General features: G+C 45.8%; 1 protein-coding gene across 2 annotated transcripts; it reads right to left on the bottom strand.

The window, feature by feature from the left end:
• Positions 1-5,212: 5,212 nt before the first annotated feature.
• On the bottom strand, positions 5,213-22,789 carry LOC105691226. 2 transcript variants are annotated; one of them, XM_048655066.1, is made up of 4 exons: positions 21,841-22,789; positions 6,808-11,311; positions 6,585-6,735; positions 5,213-6,506 (listed from the first exon to the last, which is right to left on the bottom strand). In XM_048655066.1, the coding sequence occupies exons 2-4, from the start codon at positions 6,852-6,854 to the stop codon at positions 5,883-5,885; spliced, it is 822 nt and encodes a 273-aa protein (XP_048511023.1). In that variant the 5' UTR covers positions 6,855-11,311; positions 21,841-22,789; the 3' UTR covers positions 5,213-5,882. The 2 variants fall into 2 exon arrangements, with proteins under 2 accessions (XP_048511023.1, XP_012264985.2); XM_012409562.3 differs by lacking the exon at positions 21,841-22,789 and having other exon boundaries at positions 6,808-16,592.
• Between the last annotated feature and the right edge of the window lie 498 nt (positions 22,790-23,287).

Genomic DNA, 23,287 nt, shown 5'->3' with positions numbered 1-23,287 from the left:
GAGGGATTCGACGATCGATTCAGATCCTGGCCAGGGGTGAAAAATACCCGGAGAACAGCTTCATCGCGAAAAACGCTCAGTCGCTACACAAAAGCTCGCTTCTATTATTAGCTTAGTGCTTTTTAACGGGATATCGAAATGAAATGATGTATCGCGAGGGATAAGCGGGGTTTCTCTATATACCGTGAAACTTCCCATTCCCGAGATCCCGAGATCCCGAGATCCCCATCTGGCAATCGAGGAGCTGAGACGCCGACCAAACATTTGGTTTGTGTAATCACTCGACAGTAAGGCAATCAAAGTAACGAATTCGGTGGTTACAATGCTTACAGCCAGCGGCACTTTGTCCGACGTATAAATTTTCGAGTAAACCGAATGTCTGCGCAAACAGTCTGTTAATGATTAATACACTGAAACGATTACGGGGAACGGTGGCTGGGCTACATTCGGACGAATCTATTCCCTATTCAACGGAACGAACCAATATTTGATACCGAAACAGCAGCGATTATTAATAGACCGAACCAGGCACGCGAGAGCGCTAGATATTTGGTTGGATACGAGGTCTGCATTTTTTTTTTTTTTTTTTTCACGTGGGATTAAAAAATAAAATAAAACATTCACGAAATTAATAATGAATCGAATGAAACCGCACGGGTCGTCCGCGCCAAATTTGTACGCGCCCGTTATTCCAGTGTTGAAAAAATGAACAGAAAAAACATTTTCAAGTCGTAACTCTTTTCGAATCATTTCTGCGCTCTTTTGTTTTACCGATCCTACCGTTCGAACCGGCAACGATATGCCGATAACTGACGAATTTTCCTAACCGTCGCCCGATGCGCTAGAATCATGAAACATCGTCGGTTGGTTCGTTCCCTAGTTTCTGGACACCCTGTAAGATCGCGCGTAGCCAGTTTCTCTCCTCCCTTGTTTGAACGACCAGGAGATAGCGCGCTCCCGGCGAGGGTACCGCGAACACAACCGTTTCTTTCAGCCTTCGGCCAATCGACGATCGGCTACCGTTCCAAACGATGAATTTGAAACTGCAGTTCGTAAGATTTCCAGAAGGTGGCCAACCGTTTTCGCGCAAGTTGAATTTCAATTTTAACCGCGCCGCGATAAGGGGCAACGAACTTGAAAACCACGGCGGCAAACGACTCCGCGCAAGAGTTCTCGCACCAAAGAGTACTCGCAACCACTTAGGATGGCACTTAGAACTCGGCGAACAAAACGAAAAGTGCACCACGCTCGTTGACTAGAAGCTATCAACGTGATCGCCCTACGGTGTCCTCGGACTCGATTCCTAGTATTTCGTTCGAAATATTCAAAGTTTCAATTATTCGTACCGTCGAACTCAGAATCGCTCTCGTTCGTCCTCCGCACATCTCTCGCTCTGTAATTTCAGCGGAAATACACGCGAGTCCACCTATAATACCGCGAAAGAAAAAAAAAAAAAAAAACCCCGTATCGTTCGTCGCATAACGACAGAGCGGTTAACGACTCCTTCAAACCACCTCCGTACAAAAATGAATTAATATTTTTTTTTCTCCTCTCAGTTTCTTCTTTTTTGTTTTTTTTTTTCTTCTCATAAAACGGCGAACAAGTCCGTGAGACAATACGTACGCGGTTATCCGTATTACGTCCTCGCAGAATAACCCGCGTCGGTAGTGTACGTATACTGGAATTATAAATTATACTGAGAGCGGGTAATTTAGCGGCAAGTCGTACGTACGTAGCTGCCTCAGCTCTTACTTACACACAACATTTGGTAGGGGTGTATACGCGTACACTCGTACGTATATACACATATCTATGGCATAATGTAGGTATAACAACCGTGCAGGAGACAAAGGCTACGCTCCCGAGACTGTATAAGAACGGCGGATAAGATCGGATCAAGATCGAGCCTCGCGCAGCGCGACTTGACTCGCGGCCGTGAACTTTGCAGCTCGCTATGGGAGACTGTTTCGTATATAGGTTCTGCGTATCTCTTGATAACTATACATACGTAACGTAAAATGAACGGCAACGCCGGCGTAGTTTTATACGATAGCCGCTGGTCCATATAGCGTTGAATCCAAATAACAACATTTCAGTTTACTGGAACAAAACACATTTTATATTCACGCTCGCGTAATCGAGAGTATCGGTTGTCGGGCGAATCGAAATATGAAAGAATTAGCCCGCCAAAATTTTCACCCGACGTACGAATTTATCAGCGACTGCACGCACAGGCGAAGATGCATGAAATGGGAAATTCGCGCGAACGTGAGATGTTAAAAATCGAATCAAATCCAGGTGTAGGTGTACGTGGTACGGTGTAATCTGTACGTGCGAATCGGCGGTGTTCGCAGAAGTACGTAACAAGAGCGAAATAAGAAGAAACGGAGTGGAGGAGAGGAGAGGAGAAATGAGAAGCCCTATAGAGCGTCTTCGTCGTCCTTCGCGCTGGGAATAGCCGTGCGAGTAGCCCCGTAGCTGACCGCGACTGACCGCTAGCTAATATATAGACGTCTATCTCCCGAGGAGTTGTAGTACGAATCGCAGCGGCATGCAGAAGCACCGGCAGAAAGAGCATCTGGCAGGCGCTACGTAGTCCTCGAGTTGTTTCAGCGAGGTACGTAGGTACGTAGGTACGCGGGACGATTGCCCCGTACCACCATTACAAGATTGTAACTGCAGCGGCAATAAACGATTTACGGTAGGAATGGAAGTCGAGTCGCGTACCACCGCGTCGGGGAATCCCCTGGGAGGCTTCGCTGTACCCGTTTCTTGCTAGCTCGACCGTCGTCGTTTTTTCCGTTTCGATTCATTTCGCTCGTTTTACTCTTTTATCGAGGTGTAATTGGTTCCTTATACCGCGCACCTGATAATTCCTCTCATCTTGAGATCCCGCGGCGAAGAGATACTCGCGGGATCGTTAAAGGCCGCGGCTACCACCGCGTCGTCGACGCCGCGGCAGAAGCGAGAACCGAGCTTTTTTCTACGATGCGATTGCAATAGCTCGGACCGAATGCAGGAAATCACCGTTTTCTTGTATTTTGCCATCCTCGTCGTAACTATAGATACCGGCTCCTACGGATCGTCAACTTTTCTCGAATTCCAGCGCGGAGAACTGGACGATAAATAAACTCCTTGGGAGGCGCGGTGCAGCAGACTCCGGAGAATCGTCGTTGGCGGAAAATTTTCGAAATCGTAGAAAAATGGTTGGATGAAAAGAGAAAAAAAAAAATTCACCTCCCGCAGCCTCCGTTCCGTACGCGTCGTACGCACACCGCGGCAGTTCCTGCGGGAGAAAGCCTGTTTCGCCGTTCTCACCGGAGGCGAAGAATCCGCCGTATAATACTTACCCGCAAATGCCATTATACGTATACATATATGTATATTACCCACGTAGGGGAAACGCCGGCATTGACACAGTGTGGTGGTCAACCGGCTACTTCGATTCCAACGAACCTCCGCGGCACGATCTCAAAATTTTTCTCCTACGGCGGTTCGATGTCGTGCGTGCGGCACGGTTCGCAGCTTCGCACACGTTGTGTTATTATACCTCGGTTGCAATTTAAAAAATATGCAATATTTATTCCACCCGTATACGGATGTGTGAGTGTACCGTACGTACGTACGTACGTACTCTCGATACACAAAGGCGATATTTGCATACATATTTGCACGGTCTCTCCTTTACTAGTCTTGCATTTTGAGTCCGTTTATCGGCTGCGAAAGATCGCTTGTATACGACACTTGAAAACCTGAGATTTCATACGCACGCATACGTACAAGTGTAACGCACATATATACAATACCTACCGACCAAGCAACCTACCTACGGAAGGATCGGTGTACTCACACTTATTACGATCGTGCGTTGGTTGAGGTTTTAAAATTCTCGCGACTCGCAACCGCGCCGCGCCGCGCCGCGGGACTCGCGGCGAAGAAGAAGAAGTCGGCGACGTGGAGGTGAGCACGTACATGGGTAGGTAGGTAGATAGGTATACGTACGTACGTATGGTATAATAATACGAACGGCTAAGGAAGGGCGCACGAAAGAACGGCGATTTTAAATGGAGGGGATAAAAAGGAAGAGGAATTACAGCGCGAGAGAAGAAAGGAGAGGAGAAAAGAGGAGGGAAAACTTATGGTGGCCGGTCTCAGGAGTCGACTCGCCTCGACCGACTACTCGCACCGTTGCGCGCACCTGTATCTCTTCCCCGTGGCACTCCTACCTTACTGATCTCATGCCCGCTGATACGAACGCCGTTTCATCACGGTGTCTCGCACCGCACGTATATCGCGAGGGTCCCGAGCGACGCCGAACCGCCGATATTCGTTGCACGAATTGTTCGGTATAATAAGGGAATTTGAAAGGGCGGAGTCCCTTGTGGCGAACGATTTACATTTTACAGGATCTGATTCGTCGGTATGAAAAATTTCAGCGACGCGAAAACGCGTTTTTTAAACATTTGCTTTTCGTTATTATATTTCTAGGTAATTTGAAATGGCAATAGTTACCCGATAAATAACTTACCTCACGGAGGGTAGGTCATGGACCATGGGACCGTTCAAACGGTTCAATTCGTCGGGGGTGGATTACCCTATGTTATTAAGATTCGGTTCCTCCGGGGACCCAGGGCGAGATGTGATCGTCTGAGCCTCGAAATTCTGGTACAATACAAACCCGGTATACGGTAATCGTTAACACATGAGCTGTTGATTGACAGTCGAGAAGCGAACGCGGGTATTATAGCAATGCCGCGAGATAGACCGCGAGTTGCGAAAGCTCCTACCGCGAGCATCGGTAACGACTGTAAATGTAAACCAATAGACGGCGTTAGGTAATTAGTCATTGTGTACGAGATGAGTTGTTATGTAATGTTCCGTAAATTCTATTATGAGTTTTAAATGAGCGCGTAGAAAAATTAGACGCGGGGAGTGGCCGCTGCAAACATCACAGATCAGTGTGTCACAGGTGGTGTTGGGTAAAAATCTGCTCTCCGAACTACGGATGTTCGAACGTTGTTTCAATTTTGGATTCTTTCGTTCGTTTTTTTTTCTTTTCTTCGTACGCGCAGTTTCTCTCAAAGAGGTCAAAACTTGCGACATCGACGACGTATCGTGTCGCGACCGACGTCAATATCGAGGAAAGGGAATTTCAGATCGAACGTTGGAAACGTATAGGTCGTAAATTTCCGTGACCCGATTTTTCAACAATGATATTTTATTTATTTATCGGGAAGTATCGACTACATCGAGTACGGGAATACTTAGAAATAGAAGAAATTTAACGCAGAATGAACAAATAGTTCGCAAATATGTAGTTTAGTATCAAAAAAGGTAAGCGGAATTTTGGGAATGAAAAAAATGCGCGACACATCGTCCGTGCGAGCAGGGTACAAATTATTCAAATTTAATCCGCTACCTGATCAGAAATGTCAATCCGAATGTCCGTAAATATTTCAAACGGCGACGTAACTGTTCAACAGGTTACGGCTACCTATAGCTAAAGTCATCGCATCTTTCTAGAAACTACGTCATCCGCGGTATTGATGAAAATAAAATTAACGATTAATATTTTTACGAAATTTTATAATCCGTAATTTCAAGATAATTACGGAACTCTTGAACGTCGATTATGCAACGATCGGCTATGACGAAGAACTTGTAATTGTCGCGTTAACGACGAGTGCGAAGTTGTATCAAAAATCGGTTGTACGGATGCAGAGTAACGTTGAATCCGACACCGGATCACTTTCACGCTTTTATCTATTAATAACACACGCGGTTCAACGCGTCGGGCAAACACATATTACTTTATTCAACGCTAGGAGAAATGAGGGCGTAAATATCAGTGGTTAGTTGCGTCAACGGTTACGTTTTTTTTTTTACGTAATCACCATATCGCTAATAGTGGTATCCGAATCGCTCAAATTTAACTCTTTGAAAACGAGGCTGTCGAAGCCTCGATTTTCGCGGGAGATGCTCGCCTCGCGACCTTGGCCGGGAACGACGGTTTTTCCGCCGCTACCGATTCCCTCTTCGGAATTCTCCACCGACTGCATCATGAGAGAATTAACAGTGGTTTCGCTCAGATCGGACATTTTAGCATCATCCGGTATTTCGGGGGGCAGAGGATCGTAGCTTATAGTTACGATACCGTTACATTCTTTTATTATTTTCGTCGGACGAGTCGGTTTCGGCTTCGCGGGAACCTTGCGCTTGGGCGCTTTACTTTTCTTAGATTTTTCGCCCAATTGCCGAGCCAGTTCGTACTTGGCGTTTCTGTAACATTCGAGGAGCTTTTCGCGGACGGGACCGCCGCTAGCGTAAAACTCGGCCAATCTGTGATCCGCGTGATTTTCCAGAAATATTTGCATGCGACGCGCGTGAAGTTCGAACGCTGACCGCGGCGAATCATCCAGCGGAGAATCCGAATCGTCGCTACTAGAAAAATTTACCATCGCGACCCTGGCGTTCTCGTTCTCCGGCGATCTTCTGTAATTCTGTTGCTGAAACGTGACGATGAAAACGGTTGAAATTCGAGACGTCGACGGCAAATTTAAATCTCAGAGAACGGTCGTCTTCACCTGATATCTTCTCAACTGCGGAAGTTGAGTACCCTGTGGCACCGGTCTCTTCCAGGTTGAGCATCGCGTTCTGATGTTGAAGTAATAAACGTGGTCGGGGAAACTTATGGACTTGCACTCGATCCATCCACTTTGGCGTCCCAAAAGTTCCCTGGGATAATCGAGACGGTTAATTTCGTGGGAAATAATTACGTCAGATGACGCCGGAACACTCGAGACTTACCGGACACAACCGGAGCATCCAAATTTAGCGCCACCTTCTCCGCACATGGCCTAAAAATCAGCGATTCGACGTCAGCCTTGAAAATGCGATTATCGATACAATTTTACAACCACCTATCCCCCCGGCGATCGCAAGCTCGCAGGAATCCCCGATGTGATACGATTCGCTACTCAATTTACCCAAAACAAATGGGTGAACAATCCTAATCACGCGGCGATGTGACAATCGACACCACGGAATAGACAAGTAATTAACACGCAAGCGCCGAACTTGATCTATTGCCTCTTCCGTTCCTGGAACAGTAGCGCCAAGGATAGCATACTCAGCGCCAAGGAGGTATATTCTATAGCATGCCCTCCTTGGCAGCGCCCAAGATCGGCGGGGGGAGGGGAGGGATTCCCCACAGGAACCAAATTCGAACGACGTAATTCGATCGACTGCACGGGCCCGAATTCCTTCGTGCTTACTTCACGAAATCTCGTGATGTCATTACCGCTTATGAACTGTCGTCACAAGAGCTGACGGCGATGCACTATTTTTATTCTATCGAAATGCAACGCCTACATACCCATTACAAGTCGACGTTGTCCCACTGTTCACATCTACCCGTACAGTACGTTCATTCATTCGTTCGTATCCTATCCCAGATTTGTCGGGCGCGGATTGAATACCACATGACGCGTCGATGATGACATTTCTATATACCGGCGAGGGAGAGAGGCGTTATTATTCAAGGGAGAATTTGTTGGCCTAGATACGAACTACCTGCGGTACTTCCTGTTAATATAAACACGCCGTGCAACGGACTACGAACGTACATCGGACAATGTGCATACGTGCGGTCAGTTGACGGAGGCGGTGATCGCGCGCGATCGATGATCGTTTTGAAAAAACAATTTTTCCGAAAACCAGCTTCGCGTTATTCAAATTCGAACGGTAGAGATTATTTTCGCAAATTACCGTCGCCGAATAAAGTTGAGGGAAATTAAGGGCGGAAAAGGAATGTCCCAATTAGTCGGCGAAAGATAATGAGAGCTAGGTAAACCCTTTGAGCTACGTCGTCCAACATTAGCGTTATAGCTGTACATACGTAGGATACATACCGATACCTATAATACGTACATGCATCGGTTGGGCGCGGAAGAACGCGGAGTGCGGAGCCGGTTCGTTCCGTCGAGTCAATTAACATACATTAACACCGCACAGCGACGTAATGATATCGGTATGCCGTAGGAAGTGCTCGGACAATTCAGCGCTGCAACCAACACCCGTTTCCCATTAACCTTAGAACGGATAGCGTTGCACCGGGAATCGAAAATATCGCTCCGGTATCTCGCTAATCTGATCTATTACCGGGGGGCATTACGGGTTGAAGCCGTCGACTGTACTTCGAATCAGTCGTTACAGGTGGTAAATTGAATCGCGTTCTTCGCCGACGCGAACCTTTTAACTCAATTTTCATTATCTGAAAACCTCGGACGAGATCACGATCCTCGCGTTACATGCACCGGGTCGACCCGTCATTATATCCCAACGATATAAAACGTGAGTGGGACCTGTTTTTAGATAGTTGTATATTTATAGACTCACGGAGCGTCTCTCCCGGAGGCTCTTCTACGATCTACTTCCTGCCCGGAAAAATAATTCGAACCAATTATCGAAACTGTAATTGTACGTAGAGAAGCGAGAAAGCTATACTTGTGGGTTAAATAATTTATCTCACCTTCGGAATTTCAGAAGAAAAAAGATTTCTTCCCATTACATACGTTGTACAGTTTGATATTTTAATTGCAACGAACACCGTTCGGACGACGCGTGTGATTATTTATTTATTTTTTTTGATATTTATTTTCATCGCTGTATTTTTTAGATACGATTAAAATAGTGGTAACCGAAGAGGCGGGAAGCAACGCCGGTTGGCGGGTGATTAAAATCTGGCATAGCTGTTGGATGCGCGCAAACGGAAATTCACAGTGTGTATCACAGTACAGCACACATCGTATAAGGGGGTACGGGGCGCCCCAACATCCGGAGAACCGCGTCTGCCGTGCAACTATTTGGTCAGATTTACAAACCAAATGAACTAAATATGCTAATTAACCTAATTAAGAATGGTGTACGTATATTCGAAACGAGCGAGTTAGCCGTGAGTGTGTATATTGCACGCTTATATACATACATACAGAGCAGCATATTAATATATTCCTTCGACTAATGACCGAGTCGGTGCGATTAGATCAAGCGAGCGTAAACCGAATTGTTCACCCCGCAATCCATATCGCAACTTGTTGAACTCTTTGCGTTGCAATTAACCGTTTGAATTAATGACTCGATATTAGCAAACTTTCTAAACGATAATTTTCCAATTTGGAGCGTACAGCGATTCGAATTGCCAAAAGTTATGAGTACGAAGCGCGCGAATGGGTAATTTTTTTCAACATCGTAGACATATGTCTCATTATGTGGGGGGGTATAATATAAAATTGCCGAAGGAATTTTCCCATATTTCCCGGAAAGGTGAGTCGTCGCACAGGGTTCAAGTCGCTCTCGGGCGGCGTTGCGGAAAGACGTGGAAAATTGAACAATGGGTAAACAAGGAAGAAAAACTATTGGAAGACAGGACCGTGCAGGGAGTGCGGGACAAGCAAGTTCACAGCATGCGACGCCGTAATGTAATGGTATACCCCATGGCTTGGTGAGTCTACCTTGTATTCTCTCATCCCGGTAGTTCGAACGCGCATTGTATAAAATCCGAGTAAAGAAAAACCGGCGAACTATTCACCTGCAGCACCCATTATACGCGTACGCGTACACCTATTTTTACGTACTTCGGCACCCCGAGCATCAGGATACATCGAAATTCATCCGCACCGGTATTAGCGGGGGATGGATCTGGGAGGATATTGAAAAAATCCATTGTGGGAGGGAGGCTAGAAGGTTCCTTTTTTTTTTTTATATACCATATTTCTTTTGTACCGGGCGGCGAATTTCCGCGCGATATTCGATACGGGCAATTTTCAATAGTTTTTACACCACTGTTCATTTTGGGCGAACTATACTATCACAACCCTCGGGAGTGAAGAACATTTTCCCTGTTAAGGTCGTTAAAAAAATGTTAACGAAACTGTATGACGACTGAACTCAAAAATTAATTTATACGTCGCAAAAGAGGAGCGGAAAATAAATCTCGGGGCGCTTAGCTGCGGGTGATGATCCAATTTTTGTCCTCGAGTTATTCTTCCGGGTCTTCCGCCCGCTGTGCAAAAACAATTAAAAGCGAAAAATGGTTTCGTGGGCGGGGTGCGCGGTGATGTAAGATTATTCCTAGTTTGCGGGAGGCCCAGAAAAAAAGCCCGCAAATAAGTTAGACTCCAAGGTTGTTTTTTCCTTTTATTCTCTTCTTTTCTCAAAAGGATCCTGATTTACGAGGGCTACCGACCAGACTTCGCGTCGCAGGAACCGCCTACTTATCGGCATCGACTCACAGACTTGTAAATTACACGAACGATTATGTGCTTTACGAGACGTCATTTTTACTCCGACTCTAATGACGGACGTTTGAAATGTTTATTGTACATCCCCAGGAAAAATATCGAAAAGTCGACTCTGCAGTCTTCGTCCTCGGAGATTGATTCCGGTTGACTCGGGGCCCGTTCTAATACGGTCGAAGAGTGATGATCCTCGAGGATAAAAAGAAGAGAAGAACAGAAGAGAGAAAAAAAAAGGTAATCATAAAAATGAAGAAAAGCTGGCCACCGGTGCGAGATCCGGCTACTCGTATGCATGATCTCTCCAACAACTGGTCCTGCATCTCGAAATTGCCTATGAAGAAAAACACAGGAAGCAAGAACATTTTTTTTTCATTCGTTTATTCGATTTTTTATTTCACACGATGCGACGTACGAGAAGAAAAAAAAAAAAATCTGTCGGAAAATTCTCACCACCGTGAAGCACATGACGTCCTTTCGTTATTAAAAACCCGGAACCCGGAACTTTTTTGTTATCTTCCTTCTTCAATTTATACTACATCAATCTATAGTATACTTTTTTTTTTCTCTACTTACCACCAATATTTTTTACCGAAAATTTTTTTCTACTCCCCCTCGTATTTTTTTTTGCATTTGGGTATCATTATAGAATCGTTGAATATCCTCGCAGAGGTGCAGAGGGCTGGTGTGCGGGAGGGATCGTTTTTTCGTAATTCGAGATCTCTTTCATCGCGGCAGGTAGATCTTTTTTTCGTTCACTCTCGATTTTTTTCTTTTCTCCCTCTCCCTCGACTATCAGGTCCGACAAAATCTGCGGTAGCGTTGTTCTTCGCCCGGTTGAACGACCACGATGATATCTTTTCCCGGGATCGATGGAAATTCTTCAAAGACGTTAAACATTCCGCGAAACTTGACGACCCGACGACGTATTCGCTCGAGGGAAAAACGAGAAGAAAAATTATCAAAAAACTTCGAGACTTCGTGCGGAAAACCGCTTTCGTCCGGTATCGTGCCCCCTGCAAAATGCAAATAATGATTAGTTTATTCCATTATACCGAAGATTCTCGTCTTCATTCCGGACATGACTTTGCCCGGGGACCTCACAGCCGTGGAGTAACAGGTGTTTCGGTACCGGCTGTATTTCTATTCCCGCATAATACGTATTTCTCTGTTCGCATCGGCTGCCCGAACCGTCACGGACACGGGACAGTCGTTCATGTCTTCTTCGTCCGTGACGCGTTTCCTCTACACGCACACGTGTGTCACACATGAATTTACACGGATACACGGGCAACGGTAGAAAAATACTTCCTATATTAATTTCCCTCGTACCGTAGCGTGTGCGTTGTTACGTAGAAAATAATTTCCCACTTGCAGATACATACTTACAAATTCACCATACCATAACCGCTGGCTTCTGTGAAATTTCATTTCATTAATCAAACTATACGTATACACGTATATTCGATTTTTTCTCTCCTTCGTCGTTCCCTCGTACCTCTGCTATATATTTCCTCTCTCCCGCTTGTGTTTTTCTTTTCTTAATTTTTTTTTTCCATCACGATCGGCACGTCGTCTAGGCGTCATCTATACGTGTTCGAATGGCGACTGTTGCCGAAGGTGGAGAAGGTGGAGAGCGAGGTATGGAGATGGCGAGGACCGTTAGTTGGCCCCGGCACTGCGGGAGCGTTGCCCGGGCATCGCCATGTCCGTCCGTTCGTCCGTCCGTCCGTCCGTCCGTCCGTCCGTCTGTACGTCTGTCTGTCTATCCGTCTGTCTTCTTCGTCTGTCCGTTCGTTCCCTACGACCGTCGCGAATAAAACGCAGGTTGCTAGATAGGTGGGTAGGTAGGTAGGTAGGTAACCGCGAGTACACGATCGACTTCGAATTCCGTATAAACTCGTACAGGTATCGAACGACGATAATCAATGTAACGACGCAAGGAGAGCATTAAAATATGCGCATCGCCAACGTCGACGAATTAGATATTTCAATATTATAATAAGTACACGCACGATGATACCGGGCGCCTAATGCCGCGTGTATAAGTTGGACACGTGGGAAACGAACGGAGAAAGGCCCTTGACTTTGTACAGCGAAGTAATATGGCACCTTGGCCTTTATGATCGTGTCTGTAATACACGGGGGGACAGATATAGCTATTATAAAATACCCGAGTGGTGTATCGAAGAGAAAGGAAAGAGGAGGGATGAAATTGAGGGACCGGGGGACGGGGTAGAGGGGCAGAGGGGTAGAGGGAATTTATATCGTTGTGGGACAGGCGCGATATTTACCGGTTATATCGATGATTACGTGTATACCGACTCATTTCACCGGACAACAATATGCGATAGGAGAAAATGTACGAGTAATTTCACGCCGTACGTGCCGCGGGTCCTGTGTAAGCATCGCGTGCGAATTCTGCGAAGTATCATCGGTATTTCGAAGGCATCGGTAGAAGACTCTTCGGCTGCAATCTTTTGATTCTTTTCAACTCTGGGGTAGGAAATCGCATTTTTTACACGATTCGGATATCTTATGCACAATTTGTTCGTTCAAGGAAAAAAAACGCTCGTGCCTCGTCAGCGCCGGCAAAAGTACAATGGAAAACTTCTAAACCACTTCGCTGTTTATGAATTTTTCAGTTGAATTTAGTTAGACTCTACTTTCTATGCGGGATCACGGACAATAAATCGAAGGTCGAAAATTGGGGCAATATTATCGTGAGGCCATTTTCTACCTAACGTCCAACTCGCACCCCTATACGTACAGTTTCTTGCGACAGTAAAATCCAGCTCATTGTTATATAGAAATAAAATGTGCAAACCCTATTTACTCGTTTATATTACATGGGATATTTCCGTGTTCACCTACTGCCCGATTGGTCAGTTTTACGTCGAAATTGGAGCAAATTATTGCCCGGTTATGTCGTACCCTTGTGCGCAATAAAACGTTGAAAACTATTCAATCTAGACCAGGGGATGAAGAGGGTGTCTCATTGGCAAAATATTGACGGAAATATTCTCCCAAACTCACTAAAACTCGAAGAAAAAGATTGTGAAACGTGCACGGAAATTTTATAGGGAAAAACAAAATCACTGATATTAAAGATGATCAAATATGTTTTTTTCTGAACGAATGGGAATGAAATTTGTTTAATCAGCTTGGTTGGGCATTTCTTATATTTCACCAGAGTTAACTCTATTTGAGTTGCTGTAACGTACATTCGACGTACGTGCAATCAAAACTTATCAAAACAGGTAAAAGAGAATGACGACGAATGGACAAAAAAGGGAATAATCCAAAAACGATCGTCACCTCACACCGCACACGGCAATCATCATCATTTCACTTGTACAAACGACCGACACGTAAGCTCGTTTAATTTTATCTCTATGACGTCACACGTGCAGGAATACCTGTCGGTGATACGTTTCCGTGTGTACACAGGTATAGGTACCCCTCGCTTTTTCACTCGTAATGATTTTCTATATTTTTTCTCTTTTTCTTCGTTTGTTTTAACGGCGTCGTCGACGGTCCGATCGAACGTCAACCGCGGTACGTTTTAACCACCGTTGTTTTAATTTACGACTGTAGTTAGCGGCGCGGCATCCCCCGGGAATCGGATTCCCGCGGATAATACTCGGGTGTATTGAAACTGGAAGTTGTCTCGGTCGGGCTGCAGCACTCGGTATATTAAGACCCATTGAACGACGTTAAATGCAAACTGAGAGCAATCGGAGGCGGTGTGGACTGACGCAGCTCGGCCAGGTCCCGTCGGGAGGATAACAGTTCACCACTGTACCGTTCCCGTTCCCGCTAACGGGCGATATTCGCTCTTATATTCATTCCGGGCTTCGCGTATAGTTTCTCTAAGGATGCCGAAGAACGGTCGACGTCTCGCCTTCTTCTCGGTTACCGCTGCACACGACGACCTACACCTCTTTCCCAACGACCTTGACTTTATATTCCATACGCGGTCGATCGAATTCATTATTCGATCCGAACGACCCGATGACCCCCCGACTCCGTTCCGACGACGCGTCGTTTCACCCGACTGTGCAGCCGATCAATTCCAGATGATTTATTTCCACCTTAAATCGAACACCGCGACGATTCCCTCCGCACGCCTTCCGGACTTCCGAAATTACACGATAATGAATTTCATTAGTAAAAATTATGGAATTAGCGGGGCGAGAAAGTACCGAGAGATTCTCACTTTCTACGGTTTCTTTTTTTTTTTTTTTTGCCTTCTGATCACACTTACGACGGTACGTATAACCTGTTACATAATAATCTCGCGGTATTGAAATCAGCAACTACAGTTAAGTATCTATACACACACACTGTGTACATAAAAAGTTGATTATTCGGATACGGCGTATTGTAATCCAAAAGAGCGGATGCAGTTGTCACGCGAGTTCGGTGTGTGTGTATTCGTATAACCGGAAGTCATTCGGTCTGCAACGATTGTTTTTGGAGCCCATACAAATTGGACAATAATTGTAATCTATACACTCATTCATACATCATCTGAATGGGAAATCGCGTTCATTAGCGAAAGAAGAAAAAGAAAAGAGAAAAAAACAAAACGAAACCAAACGAAAAAACAAATTTCATACCTTGTACCTGTCGAGATGAGATTATTCGACGCTACCGTAAAACGGCAAATATCTTTTTAAGAGGCTGTAGCTCCCGCGGATTTGCAAAATGACGCAATGCGAGGTGGATTATTACCTCATCTCTAACGATCATCGGTCTCGATACCGTCCGTTAATCGGCAACTTTGGATTGAATACAGCGTGAAACTTGGCGCAAGATGTGTAAGCGCACGTATCGCGAATGGTAGAGGTATAACCGAGACCCGGTATGCAAATTTGTCCCACAAACATTGATCTAACGGTGCGTTCGTAGTCCACCATCCGCCATAAGGTCGCGGCATCGCATAGAAATGGTCGAAAGATTCTTCGTGTAAGATTATAACATGAGTTGACGCAATCCGAAACCCACCTGGATTGCGCAACGCAGCAAAAAAAAAAAAAAAAAAGTAGAAAAAAAGGAGAAGAGAAGAAAAAAAACGAAACACCGTGTACCTAAATACACATGGTATACACGCATACGTATTAGACGTATGTACTTACTGTACACAGACATTCACGACCGCTAGTTCAATAATGCCGGACAATCGTCGAAGCGTTTGGTTGAAAATCGTGAATGTGTATTTCGACTTTCGACGATTCGTGGAGTCTGCGTAGGAAGGGTATTAATGGTTCACCTTTTTTGTGCGACGTATTTCATCACGTTCCTCGCGCACCTCCTTCTCACCTTCTAATTTTAATCGTCGTTCTTCTAATCGTGGGCTTGCGTACGTATTTCTCTCCGCAGGTGCAGCGGCGGCAGCAGCAACGGAGCATCGGCTTTCCTCGGCGTTGGTAAAGATTTACTCTGAAACTCTCTCTACAGCCTTGACCCACTGAACTCGCGACGTTCCAAGTTCTTTTCTTTGTCCCAGTTTGATATTTTGTTACATACGCGAACAACCGGGTAACACAAACAAACCTTACGTAAAGCATTCCGCGGAAAAGTGAAAAGTAAAAGAACAAATCTGAAACAGCGAAGTTCGTATGATTAATCGAAGGATGTTACATCGACTGACGAAATGACGAAATCAAATGAATAACCCGGCGCGATCGACTGGGGAAATTCAACTTCGTGGGATTGAGATACCGAGATGAGGAATCTCGTCGAAAGAAAAAAAAAAAAGAAAAAGTCGAAACAGCCGAACGATGGCGAACCGGAGGTAGAATATTTTCCGAAGAGGGAAGGTGGCGAGGCAGGAGGCTCTTACAAGTCGGTAGCATCGAGTTGACGGTGTAACGCGTTACCCGGGCTTGGGCATATCCATTACCGAAGATTATCTAACGGAAGAAAGTAGTGCAAGGCCGCTTTCTTCTTATCCAATATCTGACCCACTGTTACTCGCGCTTCGCCGCAGCGTGCAGCTCGGGCATGTCTTTCTTTACCCCCCCCCCTCTGCTTTGCCCTCCGGCTGATTCACCTTATCCATCTCTTTCTATACCGTAAACTGTTTCACCTTATCACTTTCCTACGCGAGATGTTACGCGGAGGGGAAAAAAACAATTTTATTTCCAAAGTCAAAGCCCCCAGCACAAACGTCGACGAAATTTCGTGAAACCGACGTACCTCGTCGAAGGACATTACCGCCCAGATCCTCCCGCAGGAAAAGTATTTCTCATTCTCGTTATTTCGGATAAGAGCGGAGTGATGATCCTTCCGCCCCCCCCCCCCCCCCCCCGCGTCCTGCCACTTTTTTTTGTTGATAATTACGTATTCAAGGCGGTGCGCTTCCGCGTTGGCATTTCGCCGGCGATGTTTGAAGTACAGAAACGATCGCCCAGCAGCCCTAGGCGCGATCCTAGCGAGTCTTCGAAGTCTTCGCTTCTTGTCACGTGCGTTGGCCGTGGGGCCCCGGACTCGTAAGTAGGTCGAGCGCGCAAGAGTTGCCATCCCGTTATCGACGCTGCAGACACGTGGGGACCCCGTCCGAGCTGCACAAGTCCTCTCCGTTTGTGTAGGTACAAAACTTGCTTCGGAACTCGTCCTCTGAGCTAGCCGTACTTCCTGGACGATCGCCGTACGCGTGGCCTGCGAAAGGAAAAATCTTATCCTCGAACACCGGGCGGCCAACAGGACGATTGAAATGGTCCGATCTTTCGGAATTTCCTTCGACTTCGGAATGGCGCTATCGCCCCGCAGAACGGTGGCTCTCTTTGTCCGCAGGAATGGCGGACTGTACATTTCATCGGATATTAACTATTTACGCATTTTCAAACGTTTATTTTATCGTCTGTATATATAGTGTGTGTATATATGTTTTAGTCATACGCAAACTAGATTTCAGTCAGCCGTGAGGAATCGGGTCAGTTTGGGATGAATTATTCATTTCAGAAAAAGAAACTGAAAACTATAGTTTCGTGTAACGAATCACTGCGGCGCCTCACGTCCCATGCGGAGATTTGTCTCAACCGGCTATGGTGTATTGTATTTGTAAACACCTGTATTAATAATCACGGATTTCGATTCGCGACGGTTGCGATCCAGAGTCGGTAAAACGGGTGACACATCGAAAAAGCCGGAGGAAAATGAACGTGAGAAAAATTACGTCGACGGAACGAAATACCCCCATAACGATCTTCTTTCGAAGAACATCCGGGGAATCCTATGATCGACTGACTTTTTCCGCCTCGATACGATTTTGTTCCTCGGTGCATAGGATCTGTCGTTCGTCCTCGCGCTTCATTTTTCACAATACTTCCGCGATAATCAATGGCGGAGAACGCTTCCTATCGAACGACGATGTCGAATAAGACGAAGGGCTGCGGGCAGGGGGGTGAGGGAAGGCGAGGGGAGGGATTCGGAGGGGCGTTGAAGCACGTCGAAGAATTTGGTCCAAAGATGATGGTGAAAAACGTCCGCAGCGATCTGTGACATCCAATACGGAGGGGTCAACGACACCGTATAAAATACGGCTGCGGATACGTCGTATACACACATATTTTATAACCGTGAAGAATTATTACCTATATACCTATGGCAAAAAGACACATCCAGCGGACGGTGATTCTCGTGTGCAAGATATCTATCCGATCGTCCCCCGGTGGATGTCGATATCGCCTGTACGGCGACTCAAAAGTTGTCCCGCCGGTGGTTGCGAGGCATGCTCGTCCCTCTCCGTATCCTGCACACCTACAACTGCAACCGTGCAGCAGCAGCTATACCCGGATCTATATGTATAGCTCCGGATGGCGACTCGGCGGAGTCCCGGAAGAGAACGCCATCCGCGTAGGGATCGAGCCGGTTCCCATGGTAACGGATTCTGGCGTCGTAGATCCGAAGGAGAAGAGAAACGAAACAGAAAAAAAAAAAAAGGAGAAGAGAAAAAAAAAAAATGGTAATCGATCTCCTGCCGCCGCTGGTGCTGCTACCGAAGACTCGAGGGGACTAGAACGAAAGGACTACGCGGCGGGTCGACGGTTGCTCGACGCGAAGCGACGAGCGAGTCGGTGAACCCGTCATCACCGCCGGGATGTAATCTAATTAATTTTTACAAACCTCGAACCACCGATGTGTAATTTATGCATTCATAAGGAAGTAATCTAAGATGTATGCCGCTAATTTCTGAAACGCATCCTCTAATTCATTCGTTACACTGAAAATACGGTATTCAAAGATCGACCCTTTCACGTATACGCCGTTACAAACTCGCGAACGTAATATCATAGCGTCCGCTATTTTATAATGAATTTTCTTCTGAAATAAGTCATCGTTTGATCGCGTGAACCTCTGATGAAGACTGTGCGGGAATTATATTGTAATAGCTGCTGCGGAAAAGCGAACGCGACTACCGAGAACCTACACATATAACGGAAAAGGTCATCTTTACCTTCTACGTCTTCTTCGTTTCTCGATTATTTTTTTTTACTTCTCTTTCTCAGTTTTCTCTCCTTTCTTTCTCGGCGTTCGCTTCTCGTCGTACGCTTTCGAGACACGCAAGTTATATAGTAACAAAACCGTCGAGTTTTGCGTAAAGAATCATCCTCTGCATTCCAGTTTTTCGGTCCTGCGCGCTCGATGCATCGAAGTTTTACAGCCGCACCGTCCATTTCGCAGGCGCGATTCTTCGGGTCGAGATTTTTTCGCATAACCCGCAGCCGATGGAGCGCAAATTGTACTCCTGCTCAAATTTCCATAACGTACCGATCTTGAGGAAGAAATATATCCTCGCCGCGGTCTACGATACATCCATAAACTAGCTTCGAAGTTTCTGGTAACAACGAACGTTTTACCATCCCGACGTTTTTATGGTCTCCGAACTTCGATTCTATACTGCAATTCACGTTACAAACGCAACGCTCGATACAACTATCTAAAAATACGTATAGGCATGTGTTTCGAGCCAATGCGGTTTACAGTTATAAATTTATACAGAAACAACATTTTTTCATACGACGGCTTCCTTTTTATTAATTTTTTTTTTTGTCCATTATTATTCCCAAGTTCTTCGCGGAAGATTCGAGTAACGTATATACAGGAGAGCTTTCGCCCACGTTAATTTGCACGGCGATATGTGAAAACGCGGGCATCCGCGGAGGTGAAGATGGGTGTAACGATAAATAAATAAAGATAAATTTTTGAAGGAGGAAAAAATCAGGACTCGCTTCCTCGAGGAGCTGCACAGGTAGCCGTGTATGTACGTGTATATACGCGTAGCCTCGCGATGCCTTTTTCAAGTAGTTACCGTGGCTGAAACTCCGGTACCAAGATGGCGTCGAGAAACGACCAAGAGCGAATCCGAGCTCTTCGCGCAGCTCGTGCAGGCTACATGAAAAGGTGAACGTCCCGCGAGTCTTGTCCTCTTTGCCTCTCTCCTTATACCGCTCTCTTCGTCGAGCTTTTTCTCTTTCCTTCTCGATAAACCTAATCCTCAACCTTCTCTCTCTCTCTCTTTAACTGCAGAGAGAAATACTCGCAACGATCGCGATGCTAGAGCGAAGTCTGCGAACGTACGCTTACGAAAAATAGTTTGTTCGATTCGACGAACAGGATTTTCGAAGCAGTGTCGAAAGCACAGGGGCAACGATCTACCGAGAAGATTTAATCTCCCGGACGTCCGATCCGAGGGAACGGTACGGGGGGCCAAAAAGCGCTTTATTTCGGGCCTCGACGTCCACCGCGAATCATTGTTTCGCGAGCAGTTCGCAATCATCGCTACACGATATTTTCCAACGTCCGTTGTACAGTACCACTGTCACTGCCACGGCTCCGCGGTGAGGTAATATCAGATTCCATGCCACAAGGCAGTCGCTGACGCCATATTGGTTTCATTATTCTTAACCGAGGTATTGTATCACGTTGAATCACGCTCACTGTCTTGTCGGCCAAACGGTTTGAGAATAGCGTTTTTAAGGACCGTTGAAAATTGTTCATAGTTTATTGTTAAGACTGTCCCAGGTGTAGCCTCGGGCCATTCAGGCCTTCGATGTAAATCGGAGAATCATGATATTTTATATTCACGCATACGTTATGTACCAGATATATTATACGACCGAACGCCGCAATTACGTGCGTTTATTTGAGTGGAATAAATAATTTTTACACGCGAAACTGTTTCTTTTCCGTCGAACACTCTTTTTCCTCTTTCCATTTTCATTCCTTATTCATATTCTCCGCGTCATGTGGAACGATCGGTTTTCACGAGTCAAATAAATAACGATACGTAAGTACACACAGTCATCGTTAATTGCGTTATCGTGTACATGATATAAGCTGACCATATGCGCTGTAACGAGCCCGATGACCAAGGTATAATGCGAGTGCGGCAATTAAAAACATACGCAATCGAATCCATACGGTCGAACGGAATGGGGGTGGAGAAAAATTTCATTAGGAAATACAAGGACTGCCCGGGTGTTAATTCGAGCCATTCATATTCATCGGTGGTAAATTTCGATGGATTTCGACCGGACATCGAATTAATCGACCCCCGAATCGCGACTATTGTTTCAAGATTGACGGATGAATCGTGATCGTTAATTGTCGAGGATTCGGATTTTCGAGGGGCTTATCCAACACTGGCAATTAATGTTCACGTGCGTTAATTATATGCGAGCTTGACTACGTAGCCGATAGCGATCCATATTTCCGCATAGCACTAATAGGCCAACAGGTTAATAGGTAATAGAGTCGGACGGGGTTATTATAGATAATATTAGTTTCGTATAGACGCGACGACACTTGTACTCGTTTGTCGCCGTAATGTAATTATAAAGCGTCGCGACGTCGTTTACCTTACGTTCTCGTATTATGTAGAACAAATTTGACTTTACAGTTAATTGCTATATTCTTAGAACGTATCGTTCGCTAATCAGTCGCGATAGGTATTTTTAATCGCTCGAAATTTTAACCCTAATCCGTCGACGCGAGCCATTTGGATGAATTTCAGCTTACTTATGCGCACGATCATTTATCTATTTTTCTACTAATTGAACGGCCACGCGTCAGTTCGTCTCCGTGTCGGGAATATCGATTCGGCGATTAATTACAATCAATCTCTATAACCGGACGGATGAATATCGAAGGCGATTAATCCGCGTAATCCCGCGCGGTCAGGACGAAATACATATATATATTTCTTCTTTTTTCAAGTAATTCATCTGAATTTATAATTCGAAAGAACGATTTATGCCCGACACGCTCGACACACGTCGCGCTGTTTTTTTTTCAACACCAGACACGGTAAGACAGATACACGGATACCTCTGAACGTACGAGAAACTCTTCTACGCACGAAGTGACTCATTTCGCGATGTTTTATATACAATTATAATGTATACCTACGTACGTACGTACGTACATTATTTTGTTCGAATCGTATGTAGAGCTCGGCTCGGTCGTGTGTAGCGAACTCGGAATACCTAACTGCGTAGATTATCGAAGTCACCGCAAAGCCGGTATGCCTACTCACCTATACCTTGTAGGTAGACCAAGTAGATGACGAAAACGTATCCCCTCGAACCCGCGTATCATCCGATTGGACAAAGCTCGCTGTTTGCCAATAAACAAGACAGACTTGTCTCCGGTTAGCGGTTATTCGGAGCCATATCAGAAGTAAAACTATAGATGTTGAAGTTAGAGCGGATGGGCAGGTGACGGAAAACAAGAAGTGGAAGAAGAAGAAGTGGAAGAAGAAGAAGAAGGTTGCGAGACGTTGTAACATAGCGGTGACTCTTACCGAGTCGGTGTGGCAGAGTCAAGGACACGGAATTACGAGGGAACATATAATAATAACGACTGACTAATTCGACCGTTCGCTAATTACTGATTAGCGAATAATTTCCTATTCGCGGGTATACGCGACGGATGCGTATCGAGAAACCCTGACGAATTCACGGACGATAAACTTACGCAGCAGGATGTCTCGATTAGCTCCGTGACTCGTCCGAGATCGGAATTCTCCGAAGCGAGAAATCACCAAAATTTCAGGATCAGATTTCTCCCGAAATTCCTCAACTCGTATACGCGTATGACTCAGTCGGGGGAAAAAAAAAAAAATGAGAAGAAAAATTACTTCCAGCGATCGTTATTGAGATCGCGGCGTCACGAAATATAGCGGGGGTTTGTGTGCGTACTTACGTCTCACCGAATCTCGACAAAAAAGAAAAAAAAAAAACGACTTCTTTCTTTTCTAAATTATTTTCTACCGTAAAAATGAAAAAAAAAATGAAGAAAAAAAAAAAAAGAACAGTGGCCAGCGAGCGAGCTCTCCGGTTCTTCGCGGTAATCGGCGCAAAGATTAATTCGACTCGTGATTCGCGGCGATATTCGCCGGGTCGTTTCGCGCGGCGTTCCTGATTCAAAAGATCAGCGTTGCGTCAAGAGGGCGAAGACCGGGAAACAAGAACAGGTAAGGCGAATGGGCACCTGAATAACTCGCGAGATAGTCTAGCTGGCGCAGAAGAAGTTCAAGTTTATACGTAAGAACGGCGTTCCGCATGGTCTTTCGGTTTTACGAGCCGCGACGCGTTGCGTTGCGTTACTTACGCCACGACGCCGTACAGTCCGGAGTGGATCCGACTATTGGGAGGGAAACATGGAAGTCGAAAGAAGAGAGTGCGCGCGAGGGGCTGGTGGCGGTACGCGACGATCCGGTGACGGTGTCGTGAGTGGCTGCGGTAAGCCATAGGATGACGGGATAGTCGTCGAGCTAACAACATAAGAACGAAGAGCGAAGAACGAAGCGGAGCGACGACGGGTCAAGAGGCGGAAGTAAGCCCCGTGGATAGCGAAGGTGTATGACCGAAATCGGGGCCAAATCCAACTGGTAAACAAGACTTCGTGCGAGTCCAGGCGGTCGCTGCGCTCCTCTTTGCCTCTAGCTCTTTCTCTTCTCATTTATCTTTATCTCTCTCCTT

This window comes from Athalia rosae, chromosome 5, assembly GCF_917208135.1.
Source record: "Athalia rosae chromosome 5, iyAthRosa1.1, whole genome shotgun sequence".
NCBI classification, from domain to species: domain Eukaryota; kingdom Metazoa; phylum Arthropoda; class Insecta; order Hymenoptera; family Athaliidae; genus Athalia; species Athalia rosae.
The sequence above is the reverse complement of the archived record's forward strand: the minus strand, read 5'-3'. Positions and strand labels throughout refer to the sequence as shown.